Source organism: Primulina tabacum, chromosome 8 (genome assembly GCF_025594145.1).
Source record: "Primulina tabacum isolate GXHZ01 chromosome 8, ASM2559414v2, whole genome shotgun sequence".
In the NCBI taxonomy this organism is placed as follows: Eukaryota; Viridiplantae; Streptophyta; class Magnoliopsida; order Lamiales; family Gesneriaceae; genus Primulina; species Primulina tabacum.
The window spans coordinates 4,291,402-4,317,884 of NC_134557.1; the positions used below are offsets into that span (position 1 = coordinate 4,291,402).

At 36.0% G+C, this 26,483-nt stretch overlaps 2 protein-coding genes across 4 annotated transcripts; one reads left to right on the forward strand and one right to left on the reverse strand.

The window, feature by feature from the left end:
* The first annotated feature begins 19,246 nt into the window (after positions 1-19,246).
* On the forward strand, positions 19,247-23,081 carry LOC142553139 (uncharacterized). Of its 3 annotated transcripts, XM_075663159.1 has the most exons (5): positions 19,250-19,546; positions 20,105-20,201; positions 20,477-20,531; positions 20,629-20,812; positions 22,944-23,081. In XM_075663159.1, the coding sequence occupies exons 1-5, from the start codon at positions 19,400-19,402 to the stop codon at positions 22,947-22,949; spliced, it is 489 nt and encodes a 162-aa protein (XP_075519274.1). In that variant the 5' UTR covers positions 19,250-19,399; the 3' UTR covers positions 22,950-23,081. The 3 variants fall into 3 exon arrangements, with proteins under 3 accessions (XP_075519273.1, XP_075519274.1, XP_075519272.1); XM_075663158.1 differs by lacking the exon at positions 22,944-23,081 and having other exon boundaries at positions 19,247-19,534; positions 20,629-20,891; XM_075663157.1 differs by lacking the exon at positions 22,944-23,081 and having other exon boundaries at positions 19,252-19,546; positions 20,629-20,891.
* LOC142553137 (protein NRT1/ PTR FAMILY 7.3-like) lies at positions 21,078-25,380 on the reverse strand. Its single transcript, XM_075663156.1, has 5 exons — positions 25,224-25,380; positions 23,827-23,953; positions 23,496-23,713; positions 22,829-23,388; positions 21,078-22,217 (listed from the first exon to the last, which is right to left on the reverse strand). Exons 2-5 carry the CDS (start codon positions 23,945-23,947, stop codon positions 21,353-21,355), a joined length of 1,764 nt encoding a protein of 587 aa, XP_075519271.1. The 5' UTR covers positions 23,948-23,953; positions 25,224-25,380; the 3' UTR covers positions 21,078-21,352.
* Positions 25,381-26,483: the final 1,103 nt, after the last annotated feature.

Sequence of the window (26,483 nt, forward strand, 5' to 3'; positions counted from 1 at the left end):
ACTCGTGGATTTTAAATATTTTTTTCTTAAAAAAAAAGGTTATAAATGCACAGCCAACACAATACCGTACCGATAATATTGTATCAGCAATTCATTCATATCTAATGGAGTACTTACTGTAAGTCACGCGGTGTAAGTATAATTATTGAATTATTATGTTGGTAATACATAAAATGTAGTTGATAAATCATAGCATATATTTAAATTCGGGTGGGAATATTTCATATGATGACGTTTTAGAGAAATATTAGAATAAACTTAGTTTTGTTTTTAATTGGCAAAAATAGGACTTCATCTAGTTAAATCAGTTTGGCAACTTCTCATTTTCAAACCCGCACCGACGTCTACTACAATAATATCATTATTACTACTGATAATAATAGCTTTTTTCTTCTAATAATTAACAAAAAATAAAAACTCGAATTCTTATCATTCAAATCTCGTTCATGATCTAACTCGTCATCTCATTATAATTTCGTGATTTCATCTTTTTTGTTTATTAAATCTATGAATTACAAAAGTTTGTATTGATTAATAAATATTAGTATTTATATATGTAATTGGATTATTTTATCATCATTCTTTAAGTGAATTTGAAAACGTCAATATTTGAAGACCTGATGAGAATTTAATCTCCGCAAGAATTAAATGAGAATCTCCAATTAGAAAAAATATGGATTGGGGCGGGGATGGTAAGATACTTTGCCCTCGTCCCGTCCTATCTCATTGTAAATATGGTTTGAAACTGTTGTAAATATATGTGACGGGTACGCGCCATTATCAAACCGCACCTAAAATGAACAATAGAAGCGGTTCTTAAACTTGTACCACCGGTTGAAAAAATCGCTTCTATAAGATACAAGGACTTCAATAAGGTGCTGGAGCGGTTAAAACCTTTCTTAAAATTGAAAAAAAAAAATCACTTCTGTAGGAGTTTTTTTTTTTTTTTTTTTTGTGTTCGGTATGATTGTTAATCTAAGGAAGACAAAAACTTGTGTGAGACGGTCTTACAGGTCGTATTTTGTGAAAGGATCTCTTATTTGGGTCATCCATAAAAAGCATTACTTTTTATTATGAATATCGGTATGATTGATCCGTTTCACAGATAAAGATTCGTGAGACCGTTTCACAAAAGACCTACTCGATCTGGAAGGAAATTCTAATATTTTTTATTTAGTTCCCAAGTAATAGGTGTTCAATTCCCTCCGTAGGACCAAGACTTTTATTGGCTGCATTTATTACTCACCTATGCAGAGGGCCTCAGTCAATAATGCTAAACCCCTATTGGCTTCAGAGTTTATTTGTATTAACAAGTTTATACGAATCATAAACTTTGCGCCCCTTCAATTCTGCCCAGCTTTGGCCGCAAAAAATTATTACAGTTAAGCCAATGCATTATGTTCATGCATGCATTTGTTGGAGAGCCATTGTTCTTAACTGCTCTGATCGTATGATGGAAGACTCGGTCGGATGTCACCCATTTGCTTGTTTTACGCGTTAATAATTCAATTTAATGAATGATTCCACCTACTTCCGTATCCACATTTTCTTTAAGGTTTATTATAAATATAAAAAATCTGATTTGAGTGGGGGAAAAATTTATTTTTCAACTTTCCAAAATTACGACAAATTTGTCGTCTTTGAATTTGTTTTCCCCTGATAGACATTGGCATTTGCATTAAATACTACACCTTCTCGAATCGAGGGTGACCTTTAACAACTCAAACAGCAAGTAGCAAACGTCGAAATTAAATATTTTTACCTACTTCAATTTAACAGATTTTTGGGGAGGGAAATATAGTGATTTATATAAATTGAATTCCATAATATATGATTAAAACAAAAATTTGATAATATAAAAAACTAAAATCGTACAAATATAAATATTACAAAATGCTAATGAATTATTACTACAATATACATTGATGGTAGTAATTTATATTACTTCAAGAATAAAATACAACTTTTATATTATTTTTCTCAAATAATCCATATTTATTCTACCTTTAAATATTTTATGCTTTTAATTTTATCTCTGCATTTTATTTTACGATTTTAATGCAATTTTGTAATACATTTTTAATGCAGTTTCTAATTACGTAATAAATTATAATATCACAAAAAGATATATGAAACAAATAAGTATTTATCTTTAGTATATTTCACTTATATAAATTGTGATTCATTCTTTGATAAAATTCATAATTTGGTTGATTTTTAGGTTGTTATATCTTCTATGTGGTGTTTGGATATAAATATATTTTTAAAATTTGTTTCATTTCATTTTGTTCCATATATTATGTTCATTATAATTCATTATATAACATAAAATCAATAACATGAATTTTAATTGAGAAACAATTTGAAAGTAAGTTTTATAACTTCTTAATTATTTATTTGTTTTATATCACAAGAGATTCAACGAAGATAAATAACAAAATAATTCAAATTATTTTAAAAAAAAATCAAATTTATAATTTTTATTATATAATTAATATTTACTTACACACATACTTTTTCGTACCAATATATATATCTAAATATATAAATGAGAAACAAATTCAATAAGCCGTTGCTGTGTTGAAGAGCCGTGATAGGGTGTTGTCGTGAATGTTGAGAACATCTGTGAAGAAGTTGGCCGAAGACTGTTTTCTCGTGGATCTCCTTTTAGCAACACGTTTTGCTTTCTTGTTTAGTTTTATTCTGGTTATTTGTTTTAGAAGGCATTTGTTTTCTCAACTTGTTGAGTAAATTGATTTTAGTGAGAGTCACTAGTGATAGGTTTTTGTAATCGATTTGATTTTCTAGTGATTAATTTTTGCCATAAAGCACCGCACAAGTATTTATACTTGTGTAAATTTAATCTCGTCCATTTCTTTATGTTAAGTGAATTTGTGTCACAAAATATAATATTCCGATGCATGTTGTCCGAAATGTTGTAACACCTGGCACAACACTTAATTTTGACAAAACACAAATTTACTATTTTACATCCTATTTTGATATTGTTATTATCTTGAGCATCTGTCGGACAAAATAATTCTTACAAGTGGTATCAGAGCCTACTCTTGATATATTAAGTGCTGATTCTGGTTCTCGTTTTGTTTGACAGTGAATTAATCAAATGGACACTTCATTTGCAAGCGCAGCACTTCGACCACCAGTCCTAGATGGTACCAACTACAGCCTATGGAAGGTCAAAATAAGATACTACATAAAATCCATATATGAACTGGCATGGCAGCGTGTCATCAATGGATGAACTCCACCAGTCATGATAGATCAAGAGGGTGACAACCTGCCAAAACCTGAAACAAACTGGACTGTTGATGAAGTGCAAAATTCGAACTACAACTCAAAGGCCTTAAATGCTATATTTATTTCGGTTGACATGAACATGTTCAGTTTAATCACAAACTGTACTTCGGCTAAAAGTGCATGGGATACTCTCCAAAGACACTGTGAAGGTTCTGAGAGTGTTCGACGAACCAGGCTGAGGATGCTCACTTCCAAATTCGAGATGATGAGGAAGGAAGAATCTGAGAACATACTCGATTACGATCGTCGTCTTCGGGAAATTGCTAACGAGGCATTCAGTATTGGAGACTCCATCTCCAATGAGTGTCTAGTTAGCAAGGTCCTCCGCTCTCTGCCCGAAAGATTCAACATAAAAATTTGTGCAATAGATGAGGCTAAGGACATTTCTCAGATGGCATGGGAAGATCTTATCAGTTCACTACGCACTTTTGAGATGAATCTGGACATGCAGAAGAAGGATAAAGGGAAGAAAATTGTATTCCAAGCCTCAAATGACTCCTACAATGAACTCCTTCAAATATCTCAAGAAGTAATTGATTCTGATCTCTGCGAGGATTCTATCTCCTTTATCACAAAGAAATTTGGTGATTACTTGAAAAGAATCAGAGATAAGAAAAAGGATGCACAACCATCCAAATTTTCAAGCCTTCCTGCACCTGAAAGATCACAAAAGTACCCTGCCAAACAACAATTTCAACCAAGGAATGAAGGCAAGAGACAATACAATTCAAAAAGGTATGTTTCGGTGCAGTGTAGAGAGTGTAAAGGCTTTGGACACTATGCCAATGAATGTGCTAACATATTGCGAAAAAACAAAGGCTACAATGTGTCTCTAAGCGATGAAGAGTCTGATGCTGAGGAGAAATCCACTGATGAAGAAAATCAAACCTCCTTGACTGCATTATGGACAGAAAATCGCAGACTACATGTGAATCCTTTAGATGTTGCCCTAGGTGTTGCCACTCCTGGCCGCAACATCTGCAAATAAAATGTTATAATTATATTATTTTTTTCAATTTAAATATATATTTTTTTTCACTAATTTTTAATAATATCATCTCGTGCATCGCACGGGTTAGATACTAGTTGTTCTTAACTGCTCTGATCGTATGATGGAAGACTCGGTCGGATGTCACCCATTTTCTTGTTGATGTGATCTCGCTGAGATGGGTGAGCCGGGTTAGGAGCTCCAACGGACCAAATCAATAATTTATAGTGTTGGGGAATTTGATTGAAGATAATGGCTGGGATTAACACCTGCAAACAATGAAAGGAACTCGTGAATAGGCGCCGGAGGGGTGTCCGGCGTAGCCACTCCGATGCTAAAGTCAGCAGGTTGAAGATGAATACAAGCAATATCTGAGAGAAAATATGTGTAATGTTTTGAGTTCCAAGATTTCCGGATCGTTTAATGACATTAATACCTGCTATTTATAGTAAAAAAATGGGGAAGGTACCTCGATTCCCGTGCCACCTACTAAGTATGGCAAGTCGGCTATCCCATACTTATAGCTTCTGATGACTTCTAGGACACTTCCAAGCCCAAGTTGTTCTGACAGATTAGACTGCCTGTATCAATCATACTCGAGTGTGTTTCAATTCTCGAGGTATCCCGGGTAGTCGATCACCCGGGTATTCGGATGAGAACCCGGGCTGTGATGACTGCCCGGGAAGAGGAGAAAATACTCGGTTTCTTATAGGGGTATCACCACCCATCCCTAAAATAGTCGGGCTAGAGCTTGGCTCGTTGTCCCGATCAGTCATACTTGTAACTTTGCTTTGAAATATAACTCAAAGTGAATAAGAGCATCAGGTCTTCAAATATTTCACAGATGAAATGGGATACCGGGATCTAATACAACCCGGGCTCTGAGTAAGATGCCGGGGCCTCCTCCCTCCCGGGCTCTGCAATTCTTGTCGTTTAGTATCCTCGATCAGTCCAAAAGGTGTCATAATGATGCGTGATTTAGCATTTACACCGCCGAAAATCCTTTCATATTTCGAGGCAATAATGAGCATGTTCCCTCGATATCCGTACGCGCCCTTTTACCTGTCTGCGCAATTTCCTAAATTCGTCTCGTTCGTCCGATTTTGATTAAGATAAACGGCGGAGATTGATTCCTGCTATTATATATAGTAACTCACTTGTTCTTCAATCATATTAGCAAATTATTATCCGAGAAGTATAATGGCAGGTTCAAGTAGCTCGAAGACTCCTGATATGGCGGAGGAGTTCATGAACGCAGCTTTTGAAAAGCGAAAAACTGAAATGGAAGATGAAGTCTTCCAAAAGATCCTTCGCTACTGGGAGGAGCTGCAAGGATTGCAGTTTCTCTACGAATGTGGAGAAGCTACCACTCCTCGACTGGTGGCAAAGCTGGAGAAATATCGGGAACGCCTGCACGTTGCCGAGACAGTCAATCTCTTTGAAGACGACTACGTCTACCAGCTGATGCTTTACAAGGAGAGGAAGATTCTGATGAACATCACTGACTCCGATAATTTTCTCAAGACGTCCACTGGCAAAATAAAAAAGTGGATGACCATGTGGATGCTATTTGTAGAGGAGGAGTATTTCGATGTAATCCACAAAAATAAATAAAATGCTTTATCTCGTTTATCTTTGTTTTTTACTCTGCTATACGAATTTAATTTCATCAGTTGATATGTATATCATGAACTGAACAAAATAACTGACATAAGACTTAGTTGTCAATAACTGATAAATGACGAACTGAAATGCCAGTACTTAATATCCCCCATGCTTAAAATAAAGTGCTGGGGCCTCAAATCTCCCGGGATATAAAATAAGATGTCGGGGCCTCAAATCTCCCGAGATATAAAATAAGATGCCGGGGCCTCAAATCTCCCGGGATATTGATGTGGTGTTATAATGAGGTCATGAATCAGCATTAAATTCCCGCCAAAAGATGTTTCATATTCCGAGGTGGATAAGACTGACGCCTCGATAACCGTATATGTCCTTTCGTATGCCTGGTACAATTTACGAGGCGCATCCTGGTCGTCCACGTGTGCCTAAATCAACGGCTGAGATCTTCCCCCATCGCCTATATATACTAGGCCTCCTATTTTGGAAAACACACTTGCAAATTAAAAACCTCGGCAAGCTTTTGCAAAATTTTTCCTCGAAGCTCTTCCGCGCAAGCCCCTCCGTCTTCGGTGAATCTCCGCCGCTGCAACCACCCATCTTTTCTTTAAAAAATCGTAAGTCTCTCTCCTAACCATGTCTAATTCTACTTCCTCTACTTCTGGAGCCAATGCGCGAGGCTCTCCCAGTGATGAGTCCACCGCGCTGCGCTCCAACTCATCCTCATCTCCCCCTCGCCGTCGCCTCCTTTCTCAGACTTCTCAAAAATCAAGAATTCTTCAATCCAAACCCTCTTCTTCAAAACCTTCTTCCTCAGGTACCTCCCGAGCTCCAAAACATGATAAGGGCAAGGGTAAAGCTCGGGATCCTGACCATCCTTCTTCTGAGGCTCCGGGAGTTCCTTGGTTTTCCTCAATGAGCAGCTCTTTGCGCTCGGGGGCGATCGAGGAACTCCGAACTTTGGGGTCTATTCCTTCTTCCTATTCCATTCTAATTCCCGGGGCTTCAAATAGGGCAAACAGCCCTCCCCCAGGCTATAATACCTTTTTCCGAGACCAACTCAGAAATGATCTTCGTTTCCCCCTCCCTCTTTTTTATGTTCAAGTCGCCGAGTTTTTTGGCGTGCCTGTCAATCAATTCCATCCTAACTCCTTCCGTATCATGGCCTCGGCCTATGTTTTGTTTAAAATGAATAATCTTCTTATCAGCCCCCTCATTCTCCATTATTACTTTTCTTGCCGGCTCGGGGATAATGCATTTTCCCTGACTGCCCGGCAAAATGCCCGATTCCTTGATGACATCCCTTTCTCATAGAAAGAGTGGAAAGGAAAATACTTTTTTATTCAACTTCCCGATCCTCTCCCTTGTCTAACCGGGTTCCTTTCTTCCCTTCCCACACAACCCTCTCTTCCCCAAGCCTACAAACTCGAAGAGCCCTTCCTCGTGAGTCAAAACCTGGTGGAGGGCCAGAAGTATTCCTTCTCTGTTCTCATTTCAAATGAGAATCTGGAAGCTTATGGGTTGAGTACCCGGGTTGGGGACCCTTTGAACATGGTGATTGACGAGGTTGCTGGCTCGGGTGCTCAGCCTGGTATACTTTTTTCAGATGTCTATCAATTTTACTTTTATACATACTTTGCAATTTGTACTGACGTTTCTTTTCCATATTTGTGTAGATATCTCGAGAATGCAGGAGGCCTTTGCGAAGAAATGGGCAGCTGAAAAGGCAGCCAAAGAGAAAAAGTTTGCAGCCTGGAAAGCTGCTCTAGAAAAGAAACAGGCCGGGGAGCAGGCAGCCCGGCAAGCTGAGTTGAACCGGGCGAAGGCCCAGCAAGAAGGGGTGACCCGGGATTCATCCCAGGAAGACCCTGAAGACCACGTCCCTCTGACCCAGAGGAAGCGAAAGGCTATCACAAGCCCGGAGCATACTTTGGCCGAGGACAGCCGGGAAGTAGGTCAAAGCTCCTCTCTTGTGACCCGGTCAAACACCCCTTCCCTCCAACAATCTGACCAACAGCCTCCCCTCCTCGAGCTCGAGCAGCAGGCCAATCAACAACCTCCTCTCCTCGAGCAACCTCCTCGAATAAACATCCTTGAGGAGGGGCCTTCGGCACGGGGGATGAAGATTTTTAAACAGCTTCTCAGGAGAGGCTGCAAGAGGAGCTAACCCGGGTTCGAGCCACCCATGAGGAAGAAGTGGCTAAGCTGCGTTCAGCCCTGGACAAGGCCCTAGAGGATATTACTGAAGGCCTTGTCCGAGAGGAACGTCTGCAGGGCTCTCTGTCTGTCTCGGAATCGAGTCTCTGTGCCGTTTTTGAACAGGCAGAGTTGCAAATGCATCGGGTTGAGAGAGCTGAGAGTGCCTTGGCCCGGGCTGAATACAATAAGGACAAATGGCAGGCTCCCTTCCTCCAATCTCCTGAGTTCAAGAAGGTCGTGGTGGACAAGGTCTACCCTCTTTTTCAGACCAGTTTTGAAAAATGCCGGGAACAATTTGAGAAAGCCGGGCTCCTGCCCTATGATAAGGAAAATTTTCCTGATTTTGGTATGGCCATTGCATCCCTTCCCAAGGATGGTGAGGAGGAGAAGGAGGCGACCCAAGAAGAGCAGCCCGGGCCTGAACACATAGACATAGACTAGGATTTGTATTTTTCTTTTGTCTTTTCCTGTCTTGTAACTTTTCGGCCCTCGGGCTTTTATTAATGAAAATTTCATTTTTCCTTCTTCTCTGCAATCATATCCAGAAAATTTTCTAAGTGTTTCAAATTAACCGGTAGCTTTAAATAAGTATCCGGGATATTGATCCCTGTAATGAATAAAATGCCTTATATTCCACGAGTAACCCCGATGTAAGTAACCTGAAACCCTGATATAAAACCTTGGCGTGTGTTCCAAGTAGAAAAGTCGGGCAAGAGAGCATATTTCGGGATTTAGATTGATCTAGGTGCGGTGCTCCGAGCCAGGGTGTAGAGTCCTGGGCTTTTAAGAACCAAGGTACGGAGCCTTGGACCGGGGAACATGTCCCGGGACTTGGGAATGGTCGAGGTGTGGTGCCCCGAGCCAGGGTGTAGTGCCCTGGGCTTTTAAGAACCAAGATACGGAGCCTTGGGCCGGGGAACATGTCCCGGGACTTGGAAATGGTCGAGGCAGACTTAAAACTGGCCAAGTGTTCCTCAGGGTCTGCGTTGCCATCATAGTCTTTTATTTTGGCAGACTTAAAATTTCCAGGCAGGTGTTCCCGGACAATAATGTCAGCAAATGGGTATCCTCTAGTGATTGCCCGGGAAGTGCTCCGGTTCTCCAATTGTCCTTCCAGGACCTTCATCTTCTGCCTCAGCTCCAGCAACTCTTCCGCCACGGTTGGAGATTTGGACCCGGCACTGAACTCCTCAACCTCCTGTCTCTCCTCCTCCTCCCCCAACTCCTGCTCTTGCTCCTGCTCACGCTCTTGTCTATTTTCGGGCGGTGTAACATGCTGAGAAACTTCTTTCATGGCCATAGCTTGCTTCACTGCATCGGATATCATCTTTTTCAATTCTTCCGGGGTCATGGTAATGAGATTTGGCCCGGTGTTATTAACACCAACTTGTGTTGAGGTCTGCCCTCCATCTTCCTGGGCCCGAGAATTATCTTGGTTGGTTCTTCTCGTACGAGCCATATCAACATCTTGGACTCAAGTATTTCCCACAGAAGGCGCCAATGATGTGATCTCGCTGAGATGGGTGAGCCGGGTTAGGAGCTCCAACGGACCAAATCAATAATTTATAGTGTTGGAGAATTTGAGTGAAGATAATGGCTGAGATTAACACCTGCAAACAATGAAAGGAACTCGTGAATGGGCGCCGGAGGGGTGTCCGGCGTAGCCACTCCGATGCTAAAGTCAGCAGGTTGAAGATGAATACAAGCAATATCTGAGAGAAAATATGTGTAATGTTTTGAGTTCCAAGATTTTCGGATCGTTTAATGACATTAATACCTGCTATTTATAGTAAAAATGGGGAAGGTACTTCGATTCCCGTGCCACTTACTAAGTATGGCAAGTTGGCTGCCCATACCTATAGCTTCTGATGACTTATAGGACACTCCAAGCCCAAGTTGTTCTGACAGATTAGACTGTCTGTATCAATCATACTCGAGTGTGGTTCAATTCTCGAGGTATCTCGGGTAGTCGATCACCCTGGTATTCGGATGAGAACCCGGGCTGTGATGACTGCCCGAAAAAAGGAGAAAATACCCGGTTTCTTATAGGGATATCACTTGTTTTACGGTTAATAATTCAATTTAATGAATGATTCCACCTACTTCCGTATCCACATTTTCTTTAAGGTTTATTATAAATATAAAAAAATCTGATTTGAGAGAGGAAAAAAAAATTATTTTTCAACTTTCCAAAATTACGACAAATTTGTCGTCTTTGAACTTTTTTTCCCCTGATAGACATTGGCATTTGCATTAAATACTACACCTTCTCGAATCGTGGGTGACCTTTAACAACTCATACAGCAAGTAGCAAACGTCGAAATTAAATATTTTTACCTACTTCAATTTAACAGATTTTTGGGGAGGGAAATATAGTGATTTATTAAATTGAATTACATAATATATGACTAAAACTAAAATTTGATAATATAAAAAACTAAAACCGTACAAATTTAGATATACATGACCAAAACCAATTTTTTATAAAAAAAATTCAAACTTTTTTCTTGATTTAATTAATTTAATAGATTGGAGAATTATACTAAGCTCGATACAAACTATGAAGGAATTACACAAAAATGGCAAATGGACTAGGAAAGATGGCATTTATGAATGAGACTGGTTTTGGTAAAAAGTTGTCCTGCGATGCGCGTAGTTCGATGGTTTGTTGGGGAAGGGCACCCGACGAGGGACAAGATATCAATACAACGTGGGAGTACTTTATGGGTTAGCAATCGAATTATCGTTCTTCAGTTTTGGCGACAAAATTCGTAGCTTTTTCGGTAAATAAAGTACCCATGCACATTTAGGGTCAACTAATATTGAAATCTGCCCACTTTCTTTTTCCAAGAAGAGACAATTTTGCAGTGTGGCCTCAGTTGATAACTTCGATGTGGAAGCTTATATGTTTTTTTGCCACTAAAAATAAAATAAAATAAACGATCGATCGTTACGAAAACTCTCCATTTAATTTGTATGTTTTGTTCACAGAATGACAAAGGATTTGGTGGGAAAAAAAAAAAAAAGAACTTTAATTTATCACTCGGTAGACATTCACATCAGTTGATCTTATGAATGAATCCCACAAGCAACATCGAGAATGCCACAATGGATGGCCTTCTTTGCGTATGTGATTTCACTGATTTGTATACTACTCCAAACTCGAACTAAACAAGGACAACACAAACAACTGAACCACGTGCGCGAACCGGCCATTCGGTCGATAAGTTACGTTATAGCAAATTTTCCCGAATCTTGTCACTGTTAAATCTTCAACCAAATAGAAAACTCGATTTTTCTTGAGAAGTTGAGAATTAAGATTGAAGATTTACAACAAAGTATGAGCTGTTTGGGGAAGTAGGCATTGATAATTGAGAGAAGAGAAGAAAGAATAGGTTGGCGATGGGCCTATCTTTATTTTTCAGTACTCTATATTAAATGACCAAGCGAGGGAAAATTAGTGGTTACTTTTACTTCACTTCAAGTTGAGCAAGTGGAGTATTTAATCCAATGACATCGTTTCTTTGCCCCCTGAAAGAGGCTGAAAATATGGAGAACATTTTATGTTTATTATTTTTTATATTTATTTTGTGATATTGTCGGTTTATAAAAAAATTGATTTTTTTTAAAAAAAGAATTATAAAAAAATTCAGCTAGTTTTAAGAATTAAAGTATGTCCCTGATATTGAATCAATATTACATTTATACCTGCTAAGTTTACAAGTAAGATTTTTTTTATCTATCTTGCAATTAATTGAGTTATGTCAATAGAAGTAAACATGAGATTGATACAAAGTTTAAGGAAGATATGAGTTTTTTTTCAATAATTAACCAGACGTTTTTGTAATTATTACAAAGTTACCTGGCTGTCAAACGGACCAATTTAGCCATCCCTTCGGCTTGGGAGGGCCGGGTAGCCCCATAGCATTTATAATTATTGATTTCTTACGTTTATATTTTATGCACTGTAATTCATACAAAAAAAATTCACAATTTTCGTTAAAAAATACATATATCACCGTAAATTTATAATAATATATTTTTTGTTTTATTTTCTTCCAGACTCGTAGGCCAACCCAAGCCCGCGACCCATGCAGGTTGGCCCATCTAGGTCCGTCTTTGAATATGTTGAAATAATTCCAATCCAATCACAATTTAAATTGTGTTATAGGGCTAGTCGATCCGACGAACCCAACACAAATTGACAGCTTTACTGGGATGCTTGCGTAATAGACATAGACTTTGTTGTATTTGTATCAATGTTTTCACGACGGAGCAGGCGGTCGAACCAGTTTACCTTAGTTAAACTGATGGACCGTTCCACCGGAAGGTCGAATTGAAAAAACTGTTATATTGTATAAAAATAATAATTAAATATAGTAAATACTATATTTTAAGTTCTTAAAATCTTAAATATATATATTTCAAATTTTAAAATAAAAAACAATATATATATATAATCAAATATAATTATATCTATATTTTTTAGACAAAAAATAAATCAAAATAAGTTCTAATATCGCTAAAATGATATTTTTAACAAAACTCAAAATCTCAATAATATAATTACAAATAAAGTTTAAAATATTATAAATAATTTTTTTAAAAATAAAATAATATAATTAAATTCTAAAAAAATTTTAAAGAAATTAAAAAATCGATGAACTGGTCGGACACGTTTTTGATCAGTACACAATTGGTCGGACCGGTTCTTGACCGATTCTGACCGGTTTGATCATTACAATTGTTTATTGAGTAGCTCCAAATCGGGCCAGTGGTGCGTTTCCAGTCGAACGGGCCAGTCTAGTCCGATTTCAAAAACACTGATTTTATATCTTAGTTGTTTTTCACTACAGAGAGACGAACATCATAAATCAACAATTATAATTATAATCGGATAATAATAATAATAATAATAATAATAAACACGTGGATTTTAAATATGGATATCATTGACGGCCACAACCTCGAAGAGATAAATATATATGACAAAAAATACAAAAATTTCTTAAGTTTAAAAGGAAGACAAACCTTATATTTATATAAACCAAAAGTAAATCACATTTGTTTTATAATTAAAATTTATTTGTCAATAATATATGATTAATTAGTGGTCTAACTATTTCACCGAATATATAATTAATAGTCTAATAAAATGCTAATGAATTATTACTACAATATACATTGATTGTAGTAATTTATATTACTTCAAGAATAAAATGTAACTTTTATATTACTTTTCTCAAATAATCCATATGTATTACACCTTTAAATATTTTATCCTTTTAATTTTCTCTTTACATTTTATTTTATGATTTTAATGCAATTTTGTAATACATTTTTAATGCATTTTCTAATTACGTAATAAATTATAATATCACAAAAAGATATATGAAACAAATAAGTATATATGCAATAATAGAATAACATGATAAATATATAATAATATAATAATATGAAGTTTAATGCTAACATATTTTATGGTTTTTAATTAAGAGTTGTAAGTAAATAATTTAATAAATTATTTAAGAGAATTGTATCAATAATTATTTTAAAATCAAACTAACTAACTCAACAAATACAAAAATAACATTTTTTATAAAAATTATTTCTTAGGTTATATTGCAAATTTTTATGGTGAAAATCATACTTGTAGTTTAAAATTCAGATTTAATAATTATTGTATGAATTTATTTGATATTTACCACATAATTTTATTTAAATGTGTATTTCATTACATATGTTGATTTATTTATTATTTTAAAATTGTATTTAACAAGAATTAACAGTCATTGATGTAATCTATAACAACTCGATTATGATATAAAACTAATTATCTATGATATAGAATTCTAAAAACAAAAGGTATAAGTGTCATGTACAATGTTAAATACTATTTAAATTGAATATAATGAGTTGTATTTTACTAAAAATATTATTATTTCATTAGTTTCGATATTGTTTTGATGAGTTAGTCATGAGTATTTTAAATTAATAATTATTTATCTTTAGTATGTTTCACTTATATAAATTGTGATTCATTCTTTGATAAAATCCATAATTTGGTTGATTTTTAGATTGTTATGTCTTCTATGTGGTGTTTGGATATAAATATATTTTTAAAATTTGTTTCATTTCATTTCGTTCCATATATTATGTTCATTATAATTTATTATATAACATAAAATCAATAACATGAATTTTAATTGAGAAACAATTTGAAAGTAAATTTTATAACTTCTTAATTATTTATTCGTTTCCTATCACAAGAGATTGAACGAAAATAATAACAAATAATTCAAATTATTTTAAAAAAAAATCAATTTATAATTTTTGTTATATAATTAATATTTACCTACACACATACTTTTTCGTACCAATATATATATCTAAATATATAAATGAACATCACATGCATCCATCAATTTTCTCTCTTGAAAATTGCATCTCATTTTACCATCGTACACTATAGCACTTTCATTAATATGGAGGGACGCAAACCAAGCTGCTTTACAGCGGAGAAAGTGGTGTCGACCGGTGAAATCATTCCTGTTGAATTTTCGTTGTTCCATATTTTACTGTCGTCATGTCTTTGTCGCCATTATTAAAAGCTTACACCTCGCAGCGACTTAAAATCAACTGTATGTATGCATGTTAGTCATCTGTAATCACGGGAATTTAAATGTGTGTGCAGGGACGGATCCAGGAATAAAAGTTGGGGGTCTTGAAATCAATATGATAAGTTATATATTATTAAAAAAAAAATTACATTATATCGTTCAACGAAGTTGTGCCCTACGAGATTTTAAAACATAAAATTCATCAATAATAGAATTTACATCAATATGTTTAGCTAAATCTCGTTCAATATAGAGTGTCAAACAATCGGCAAGAAAGTCATCCTCCATTTTATTGCGAAGTGCCGTCTTCACATGCTTCATTGCTGAAAAAGCCCGCTCAGTAGTGGCAGTAGACACAGGTAATGTCAAAACAAGATGAATCAATCTAGTCAACATAACATAAACACTTGACCGTCCACTCTCGGTCAATTGCTGACACAACTCAACAAGTGTAGAAACCTTTAAATTCTGCATCAAATCAAGTTTATAATGTATCAATTCATACTCCAAAGCAACAATTTCTTGATCTGTGAAATCTCCAGGATAAAACTTCTTCGCAAGCTTGCAAATATCATCATTGTTAAATGAGTCAAATGAATTTTTAGGATCCAATGCCGAGATATTAGATGAATTAACATCATTCAGGAAAAGAAAACAATAGAAACAATATGCCTTATTTGTTGAAGGCGAATACTCCAACCAATAAAATTTCTGAAACCATTTTTTATGAAAACGACGATTCTGGCTTCCAAATTTTGTACCTGGATACTCCAACATATCTGGTTGATAAGGCCCCATATTTAGATATGAACGTCTTATCTCATCTCGTACATTAACATGATATTCACATATCTGTTTCCTTTTTCCCGGATCTCGTTCAATAAAAGTAGACGAAGACTGATGATCGTCTCTAGGAGATGAACATAAAGGAATTTAGATATTGGGAAATAGAAGACTTTCACTGGATTGATGTTGCATTGTAAGGACCGTAGGAATTGAAATATCTTCACTAGCTTGACGATCTCTCCTCTTAAAGAAAGAGGATATCAATGTTTTTCATTTCTTTGCAGCAGATTGATATTCCATTTTGAAATAGTTCAATTTATAATCCTAAACAAGAATAAAATAATTATTAAACAAATAAACAAGTAATAGTCAATCAACAACTCAACAACAAACAATCAAGAAACCACAAATCACACACAGAGAAGCTATAAAAAACAAAATAAAAAATGTATAGCCGATTCTTACCTGGATTGTTGTCTTGCCGATGAGCAATTCGATTTCTTCGGGAGTCCGCAATTCTATTCTGTCGCTAAAGGGCTTGGGACTTGGGAGAGAAATTTTGTAGAATTGAGGTGGGGCGGATCAGAGGATATGGGATGAATTTGGTCTCATCCTTGTAAATGGACGGGACTTGATTGGACTAAGACATTGATTAGCGACGGTTTTTGAAACAACCGTCGCTATTAGCAACGGTTTTTCAAAAAACAGTCACTAATAGCGACTGTTTGAATAAACCGTCACTAGTAGCGACGGTGTAATTAAAACCGTCGCCGATCCACATTGGCGGCGGTTTTACTAAAACCGTCGCAAATATTAGCGACGGTTTTTGAAAAATCGTCGCTAAATTATTAAAAAAGTGGACTGGGCTACAGCCCAGTACAGCCCTAGAATACATCCGTCTCTGCTGTGTGTGCCACTGCATGTGTACGTATGTATATACATATATATATAAAGTTAAAGAGTTTTGATGAAGAGTTACAAATTTTGGTTGGATCAGGTCAAAATTAAAGCAGTAGCTCCAACAAGAATTAATGGGTAAATTCAACCCAGAAAACAGAATCGAAACGAGTCTCATCACATGCACTGGTTCATTTTCGTGGCTTTGTCCTCCTTTTTAACTTTAAGGATCTTTTGGCGGAGATGAAATATATAAATAAATAATGTGAAAAAAGCTCACTACTTGGCTACTAGCTGCTTCCGGTGAGTCATAAATATGGATTTAAAGATCGAAAATAAATCCCAACAAATGCGACTGGTGGACACTAAGTTTTGTATTGGAATCCCAAGCCAGAAAGTTTTATTATTATTATTATTTTTTTGAGAGAATAGGTCACATGTATATTGAAGTTGATATTTTTAGTCATGTATATTTTATTGAATATATTATAGTTTTGTAACTATGTTTCGACGGTCATTTTTAAACTTCTTCGTCAAAATAATGTAATCACGAGAATAAAATTTTGACGAGAATGATTGAAATTGATTTCCGAAAATTAGTTACATGATGATTGATGTAACAAAAGTTACAACACTGAAATGCCATAGTAACACATACACATACAAGACTAAAATGATATGTCTTATATTTTCTTACAAAAAATTCAAACGTATTTTGACTGCTTAGTAAAAAAAAATTCATTTATTCGTCTTGCCGATTCATTGATGAATTGAAGGTGGGGGGGGGGGGGGGGGGGGGGGGGGGGGGGGGATTTGTTTTGCAATAAATTTTACCGAGAAAACCAATCAATATTTATATCGATACCGTAAAAGAACCAAAGGCGATATTATATATACATGGCGTATCCAACTAACAAATGAAAATATTAATTACAAAATTCTCGTGAAACCAATTTATATATCAATTTTACGAGGCGAATCTCCAACTCATGAAAAAATATTATATTTTATATTACAAGTATTATTTTTCATAATATGTATAGATTGAATCGACCTGTCTCACGAATAAAAACTCATGACATTGTCTCACTAGTGAACTACTCAATATTAATTTGCTCATAAATTGGGTCACGGGGCATCAAACAACAAAAAAACACAAATTACAATTGACAAGGAATGCGAAAGAGAATAAAATAAAGGGGCGTGGTTTATTTGATTTGGTCTTGGGCTTCGATCATGAAACTGTTATGGACCCAACTCGGAAACCATTAAAGGCCACTTTGTTCCAGATCCACCTTTCCCTGACCCAATAACTTTTTCATATATATATTTAGACTATTGTGGAGTAAAAAACTCGATATTAAGTGAGGCCCATTGTGTTAATCATATACATAACATTGTTTTCGAGTCATTTGTTATCGTCGTATTTCGAATTTGATATTTCATCTCAAACAAATTTTGTAATATTTTTTGTAACGATATTTCTTTCACTAATATTTTATTTATCATATGATTTTGCAAAAATTAAAACAAATTACAGTTCATTACTTATAAATGTTATAGAGAATATTGCAGTAGATTTTTTCCCTGAATCAAAATTGACTTTGATGCTTTGATCCTTTTGAATCACAATCGGCCTATTTCTTAAAGAGTTGGTGGAAAATGATATGGAAGATTCATATCCCACAAATAGTCAGGATATTTCTGTGACGTGCGAGCAATGATCTGTTACCTACTGAAGGGAACCTTTTCATGAGACATATTCATACATCATGATACTGTTTTTTCTGTAGATCGTCTGAAGTCATGACAAGCCAGAGTCTCCTCTTTTGCCCCAAAGTTCGTGATGCTTGGAAAGCTACCATTTTTTGGCCTTGTTTAAAGAAAGGCAAGCTATTGCCATTCATTTTTTGTGGTTTGAGCATAATGAATTGTTTTTCTATAGCTGAATTTGAGCAGTTTGCCATGATCGCTTGAGCTATGTAGACAGAATTATGCAACGTAAAGCACCATATTCAGATCCCCAACAAAGAAATTAAGGTAAATTGGGTCTTCTCTTACTTTGAACAATTTCAGAAAGCTCGTCTTGCTTATTGTGCTTCTCATGAGACAACCAAGCTTGTTTCAAATGAAAAATGGGAGCCCTCCCCCATGGGACATTTACGTCTTGATGTGGATGCAGGGCTTAAGGAGAATATTGGTATTTATAATGTGGGTTCAGTTATTCGTAACCACCTTGGTATGATTTGCGCAGCCTCAGCATCTTGTTATCGTTTCTCAGGTTCAGTAGTGGATGCAGAGCTTCATGCAATCCATTTTGGCATGTTGCTAGCTTTGCAATGCGACTTCCATAATGTGGCTATTTTCAGATTCAGTGTTGCTACCAAGGTGGTGACATCGCATACTGCTGGTCTAAATCATTAAGGAATATTAGTTACCAACATTTTGGATCTTCTTGATTATTGTAGATTTAATGATATTAATCACGTTAGCAGATGTGCGAATCGGGTAACACATATTCTCGCTCATTTTGCTTTTTCCCACTGTGTTGGGTTGATGCTTTATACTCATCTTGGCTGATGAATGTAACACTTTTGGATTTATCTAATGATCAAGTCTTTTTCTCCTCAAGAAAAAATAATTTGACTTTGACGCATGATTTACTATAAGTCATCTACTATATTTTGACAGTCGATAGATACAAAGATATCATACTTAATGATTTAATGGAGAATTTTAGAAGTTTATTTCTATTCATGTTCAAAAATAAGAAATTTTACAATGGTACATGTGGTGGTCCGACCCTGATCATTTTACCCATGACTTGACCCGGATATGGTTCTGCCGGTCGTATCTTTTTCGGATATTGGTCCGGTTCACACTCCAATTAAATCCGAACCAATATCCCAACCAGCATTGTTGAGTCACGCAGCCATTACCGGAAGCAGTGGTCCCGCCTCCGATTTCCATCATGCAAAATACGCCACTGATCTCGAAACCGGCGAATCTACTAACCATTGTCAGGTGCGATGCCGGAGTTGATGGTAGTCGAAGTTCTCAGGCAGCTGCGACTCCGCTTCTTTCCGTATCCAAGTCTTCCTGGATCGTCAGTACTCAGGCATTATCAATTATTTCTGCAGCTTTCTCTCCTTCTCTTTTCCCTTTTCTTTTCTTGGTTTCAATTAGTGGTAATAGCTCATACTTTGCTGAGGGAAGTGGCGAGAGATGAAACGATTTATCGCATAAATTTGTGTTTTTTTTAACTGTTTGGTAAGTCTTTTATCAGTCATAGCAGGGTGATGGGGCGGGGAAGTTTGAGCTGATTTTCTAAATAAATTTGACTTCAAATTTTAATTTTTTCTTTCCGGGGATGGAACTTCTTTTCAGACAATTTTAGAAAATGTAAAGTAAAATTTGATTTTTTTAATGCTTTTTATTGTCTTGGATCGGCTCCTGAATGGATTGGTTGCTTTTTTAATATATACGAGTCTAATTCTTTTAGATTACATCAGTCCTAAAAATATTGTTGGGTTGAAATAGAATATTGATTGTGGGAAGAACGATCCAAATACAAATCTTCAGCTTTCTTAGATATAACAACACTAAGAAGATGTTTATCCAAAATAATATAAATGTGTGTTTTTTTGTCTAATGCAATATTTGCTGATTAATGCAGTCAAATGTTCGTATAGAAAAAAGAAAAATCCCCGATCCACCTTGTGTTGTTTGCAGAGGAAGCGGCAGAGTTGATTGTCACGAGTGTCATGGTAGAGGTAGCTATTTACTCCTCTCTTTCATTCTGTTCACTACTTATGCCCATGTGTATGAGAGGGAGAGAGGCACAAAAATATCAATATTTTGGGTTTTTCACATGCAGTAAGCAATTAGTTTCATTTCAGTGGAAAGCCACTATTAGCAGCATGCTTTGTTTAAAAGAAATGATAATGAAATTTGATTGAGCTTAGATTCCTACCGAACTATCTGCTTTTCAATAGACTCAATTCACAGTTCTATTTCTCAAGAATCTTGTGTGGTGTCGATAAGTCAGGGAGGACAAATCACGTCCAATCGACCGTGCTTCCCAAAGGAGAATGGCCAAAATGGTAAGGCAAAGAAACCACAACGTGTTTCCCTGGAATCAATCTCAAGTGCATTTTTCCGGTCTTCTACCAGTCACCTCTTCTTAATCGATCTTCACAGGTGCAGGAGCTGTGGAGGAAGCGGTCTTGGGTACTGTGACCGTTGTCTAGGAACAGGAGAATACAGATATATAATGGGATTCCAATTCATGAAGAGGGATACCGATCACATCCAAGATAACCGAGCATATCAAATGGAAGATAGACGGGGTTCACATTCATTTACGGAGCTACTTCTAAATGAGGTACAGTTGAATTCAAGCGATTGACATTCTTTCTATGGATTTCATCACTCTGTATACTACAGTTTCCATCAAATTTATATTTCTGTTTGTAAAGTTGCTGTTGGTTTATATTGTGCAATCAGAGAATGTAAATCATTGTAAACCTTTTATTCATGAATCACTTAACAAACACCTGATTAGTGTAACAGAAAATACCATGTAATAGGATGTGAAATGGACTAAAAATACAGGAGGGAATGAAAAAATAATAAAAACTGAGGGGAAATTGATAATAGGCATATAGAGCTCTTTTTTTTTTTTTATATAAACTTCATCTTCTTTACATACAGAGGATATATTAGTTTTCCCAGTTGCTCAACTTGGAGAAGTGAAACAATCTTGCCCACTTCTCTAGTATCCTTGCAAGTATACACACATCCACAACCATACTTTCTTATTTTCTCTACCATTCTTAATACATATCTTAATTCCTCATAAAAAAAAACCCAGTAAAAAAGTAGAAAAACCACACAAGGATATTTCAAGTTTCTTCTACATGGACTAGATTCTCGCATCGTTGTCCTTCCCTTTATTGCTCCTGTCTTCAAATCTTGTGGACTTGTACCACTTTGCACACACAATGTACAACAAAAGATCAGCCGCAGTCAATGCCGCCAATAGGTAATAAAACCTGTCCAAATGCCCCTTGTTTAGGTTTCTAGGAATCCATCCAGGCATTTCATCAGATGCCGAAATTTTGATAACTATGGTCACAATCAAGCTACTAACATAATTCCCCAATGATATGGACATCATGCTAAGTGCACTTCCAAAGCTCTTCAGTCCATCTGGTGCCTGCCCATTAAAGAACTCGAGCTGCCCCACGTACATAAAAACTTCAGATGCTCCAATTAGAACATACTGAGGCACCTGCCAGAATATGCTTAAACTGCTGGAATTTGCACAGTTTGGACAGTCTTTTTGTGAGTATTTGAGCCTGAAATGCTCGACTAACCCAGCAGACAGCATTGCTGCAATGGCTATGACCAAGCCAATCCCCATCCGCTGGAGCTCAGTTAATCCGCCAGACTTCCTGTACCTGGACACGAGGGGTTCAATGAGGCGCTTGTTGATAAAAATGAAGGCTGCAACACTTAGGATGTCAAAGCTGGACATGCTGGCTGGAGGGATGTGGAAGTCTGCCAAGGTTGTTTTCATGGCGGCACCTTGTTCAACGAAAATGGATTGCATTTGAGTGAAGACTACCGAGTATGGTATTGTGCATAACCAGACTGGGAGGAGTCTTAATATACATTTCACTTCTTCCACTTGTGTGATGGGGCACATATTCCATGGGTTATGGGTGTTGGTTTTCTTTTCAACAGTGTAGTCTCTTTGTGTCATGACTGCTGCTCTGTCCAAGAATCTGCGGGAGTAATGACAGAATGGTAAGATTTGAGAAGGTGATCATCTATATAATGAGAAAAATTTGAGAGGCTTATAAAAGAACAGAGTCAGATTTCTTCAGTTCGATCTACCACACGAGTAATAGGTGCAAGCGAATCTGAATTAGAAGTAGCTCTCATGCTGCTAGGCAAATGGGAGCGCTACCTAAGTTATTTTAAGCTACTCAAATAGGCAATTTAGTTGATTTTCATGTTCATGTTTTTCATCTTCATTACCGTTGAAGCATGGTCACCTGTTTTCATAAATGACCAATTTCAACTTCAAGATTAATATGATGCAAATGGCATTTTAGTCTCTTCTCAATACACACGCGTCATGGATTTCCAGCCCAAGCAAATCGAGTTCAATTTCATATAAAAATTCAATCCCAAGTGGAATTGGAGTGCTCAAATTGCGAGTCTAAGCCAAGCTCTGGCATAAAACTGTTAGATCCTGATATCTATTTTGGGTTACAGTAAGAAGAGGAGCAAAAGAGTCGGTAATAGAGTCAATTCTGCAAATAATCGCATCCTCGACTCTTAATCGGGGAAGATGATAAAAGATTTGTCAATTTTTAGTGTGACGACTTACTTGAATCCTTGTGTATGAAGTATTTTTCTGCCTGCATTGTCAGCAAGATCAGCTTCCTGTACTTCATATAACTCATCATCACAAGGCACCTGAATTTTCCATTTCCTTGATGCAGCAATAATCACTTGACAAAATCTTGATAAAGGATTGCCTTTGGGTACGAAATGTCTGTATCTTGGAGTCCCAATCAGGAACAAAATCAGTGCAACTGTAGCAGATCCAGCAGATGCCCAAAACCCTATTTCCCACATCCCTTTATCTTCATAATAACCCAAGATTGTGTTTGAAAATAAGCAACCGAGATTTAGGGCCAAGTAGAAGTAGCTAAAGAACTCCACTTTTGAGTGGCCTTCTTTGGGATGTTCTTCATCGAATTGATCGGCTCCAAATGTTGCGATCGTGGGTTGGTACCCTCCGTTTCCAAGGGCAATTAGGTAAATCGATACATAGAAGAGCGAAAGTTGGAGCGTAGAATGTGAGTCGCACAGAGTTCTTTCATCCCCACAGCCATTTGGTTTGACCAAGAACAAGTATGATGTCAGTGATAAGGATACCAAACCCTGTCATTAAACAAACACATTTCACTGTTTTAGCAACTGATATCCAATTTCTATGATGCTAATAATTGTTATTCGTAACAACAAAATTGCTTGATACTTGGACTCACAATCACAAATATGACTTGGAAAATGGCACAAGTTTTGTATCGTCCCCAGTAGGAATCGGAAAGAAACGCCCCCAGAAGGGAAAATAAGTAAACTGTGCCTGTCCATTTGCTAACATTATTTGCAGCTTCAGCATTGTCTTGGCCCATTACTCTCGTAAGGAACAACACTAGATTGACTCCAACCCCGAAAAATGCAAGCGTGGCAAGGCCTTGATTCACTGAAACAAAGTGTAACAATAAGAAACCAAAACATATTAAGGTTTACGGGAAATTTTTTTAGCGATAGTTACAAGTTTAGCATATGCAAGAGCATGATGCAATTTTGGCTTACCTAGTATAAGAAAACCAGCACACCATGATCCAGTTCGTGCTCGAACTGCAGGCGTTCCATTGCGATCAACTGATCCGTCAAGGGTGTATTCTTCTTGGTGCATTATGGTCTTCTCTCTCATTTGATCCTGATGATCAAGCATGTAAATGTTTATCAATTTATATTGAAAACAGAAACACAATTTCAACATATATATGTCATCAAGGTCGCTACCATTGGATTTATCCAGGTCAAATCTGCTGGAGCGGGTAAAAAATAAGTTGATTTTACTTCTAAAATTTTGTACGATTTTTCTCATAATTTAAGTGGTTTTTCAGCTAGATCGTTATTCGCTAAATTGTTGGTGTGACAATGTGTTTGTTAATATAACATGATGATAATTGTGACACACGTAAACCGTGATTTTATTTAAGAATTAAATATAGTTTTGATCCAAACTAAGAAATCATAAAAATAAAAATAAGGACAGAAAGATACAAACAATTGCTCACAGATGACATGTGAAGCTGGAATTGCTCATCAATATATTAACTTTTTCCGTATATCAAGGAAATACAGGAAGAGAAATTCAACTCGAACTTCTTTCTTCTTAGAGTATTTTACAAGACAACTATTATATACAAATTGTTGCATTCTTCTTATTTTCGAAATCGGACGAGATACTCGATCGTGCTAGAAAACTAGAATTCTCTGAGATGCAAATGTCACCTTAAATTATAGTCATAGATGTTACATGTTCGATAAATATATATATATATATATATATATATATATATATATATATCTTATCATAATTTTTTTTTTGACAGAATATATCTTATCATATTTGTCTAATATGTTCCGTGAAATTTTTAGAAGGAAGCGCGAGCAACCGCCACGTTACCCATCCCACCAAGAGTTTAACTTTCTTGCAACTCCGGCGGATGTTTGCGAAAACATGGGATTAGATAAGATGTCAGATTCAATTAACAATTCCATGCAACACAGAAATCCTGCAATTCGTCATGCTTTTTTAAAAAAAGAGAAGAGATGGGATATAGATCAAGGAGTCTTTAAATTGCTTTAATTAATAAACCACGATCGAAGCTTCAAAATATAATCAAGATTACGTTCAAAGAATCAAGAAAACCTTAACCGGACAGAACTGTTCCTTGCTACTGCTCATAATCGCAATAACTTATTTACTGATAACCACAAACGGCTATCGATATGGACGTCTAATTATCAAAGCTGATGATATGACTGATATCACGGTGTACCAACTGCAGATAACACCGAGCATGATATATGTACCAAACCAAACCCACTAAGATTTCGAATAAACGTTTAAATTTGGCACTTGCTAGTTAATTCTAACGAGAAAAAAAAGAGTTCAGAGCTATCGTAAAAGCACTAACCGATTAGCTTGCAAGCAAAACCTAAGCTTTGTTTCTGCTTAATAATTGTAATTGCTTAGTTTGTGGGGGGGGAGAGAAGAAATGTGTGAGCTTTCTTGGGGTGGTGGGAGCTGTGTAGTGAAGAAGAAGAAGAATATGGTGATGTATTTATAGAGGGTGGGGGATTCGTTAGGGGAAGCTATGAGGATGCCCACTATTATATAATATATATATGGAAAACTCGACATTTTCATTTTTTTATTTAATTAAAAACATGTGAACAGTGATAAATATGAATATTTTAATTAACATGGTTCCATAGTTAAATGTCATCGTATTTATTGTAGTTGTGAATTTCAAGAATGTCGTGTGCATGTCCGTAAAAAAATATTGCAGTTCTAGCGAATATTTTTAGCTCGGGATGAATGTTTTAGTTTTTTTTTCTAAAAAAAGAATTATTCTTTTGATAATTTTTTATTTTTTAAAAATGGGATATTTGAAAAAAAAGAAGAAGATTTTGTTGCCCAAAATATATTTTTAATAATAATCCGGAATAGTAGGGCAAAAAACAAAAACATAAAACTGAAATCAAAATTAAAACACTTATGATAACTTCTAAGTTTCATTTAAATTTTCAAAGTCGTTTCATACGACACTTGCATTCGGAGAGAGATGTACATTGCATGTGTACATATATATAGGAATTTTAACAAGAAAATTGGCACTTTTAAATATTGTACTCAAACATTTATTTATTATTTTTTAAAAAAATCTATAGATAAAGCCACTTGAATTTTCTTAAAAGGTAAAAACAAAATTTGATTATTATTTTTATTGGATTAGAGTCGAGTATTATATTAATTTAGTCCATACATATACTTCATCACTATTTGTAGCCGTATCCATGCTTTCACCATATCATTTTATCTCCACTATTTTCTATATATATTATGTTGTTTACACTCCATAAAAATGAAACGACAATTAAAAAAAATTAAACCAACGTCGAAAAATTTAATAAAAAGAATTGAAAAATAGGTCCGATAAAAAATATTATCAAATTTTCAACGACAGAATCGACTCGACTCGACTCGACTCGTTTACAAGTGTGATGCGGAGATGGAGGAGCAAGAGAAGCGTGATTTGGTTGGATTCATTGAGCAGGGATTGATAACTAAATGGGCAATGTCGTTTTCATATAACCAAACTAGTTGGGATGAAGCTGTATTCACTTTCAGGAAAGCTGTATCGATGCTGACACACTAATTTGAAACGTAGGTG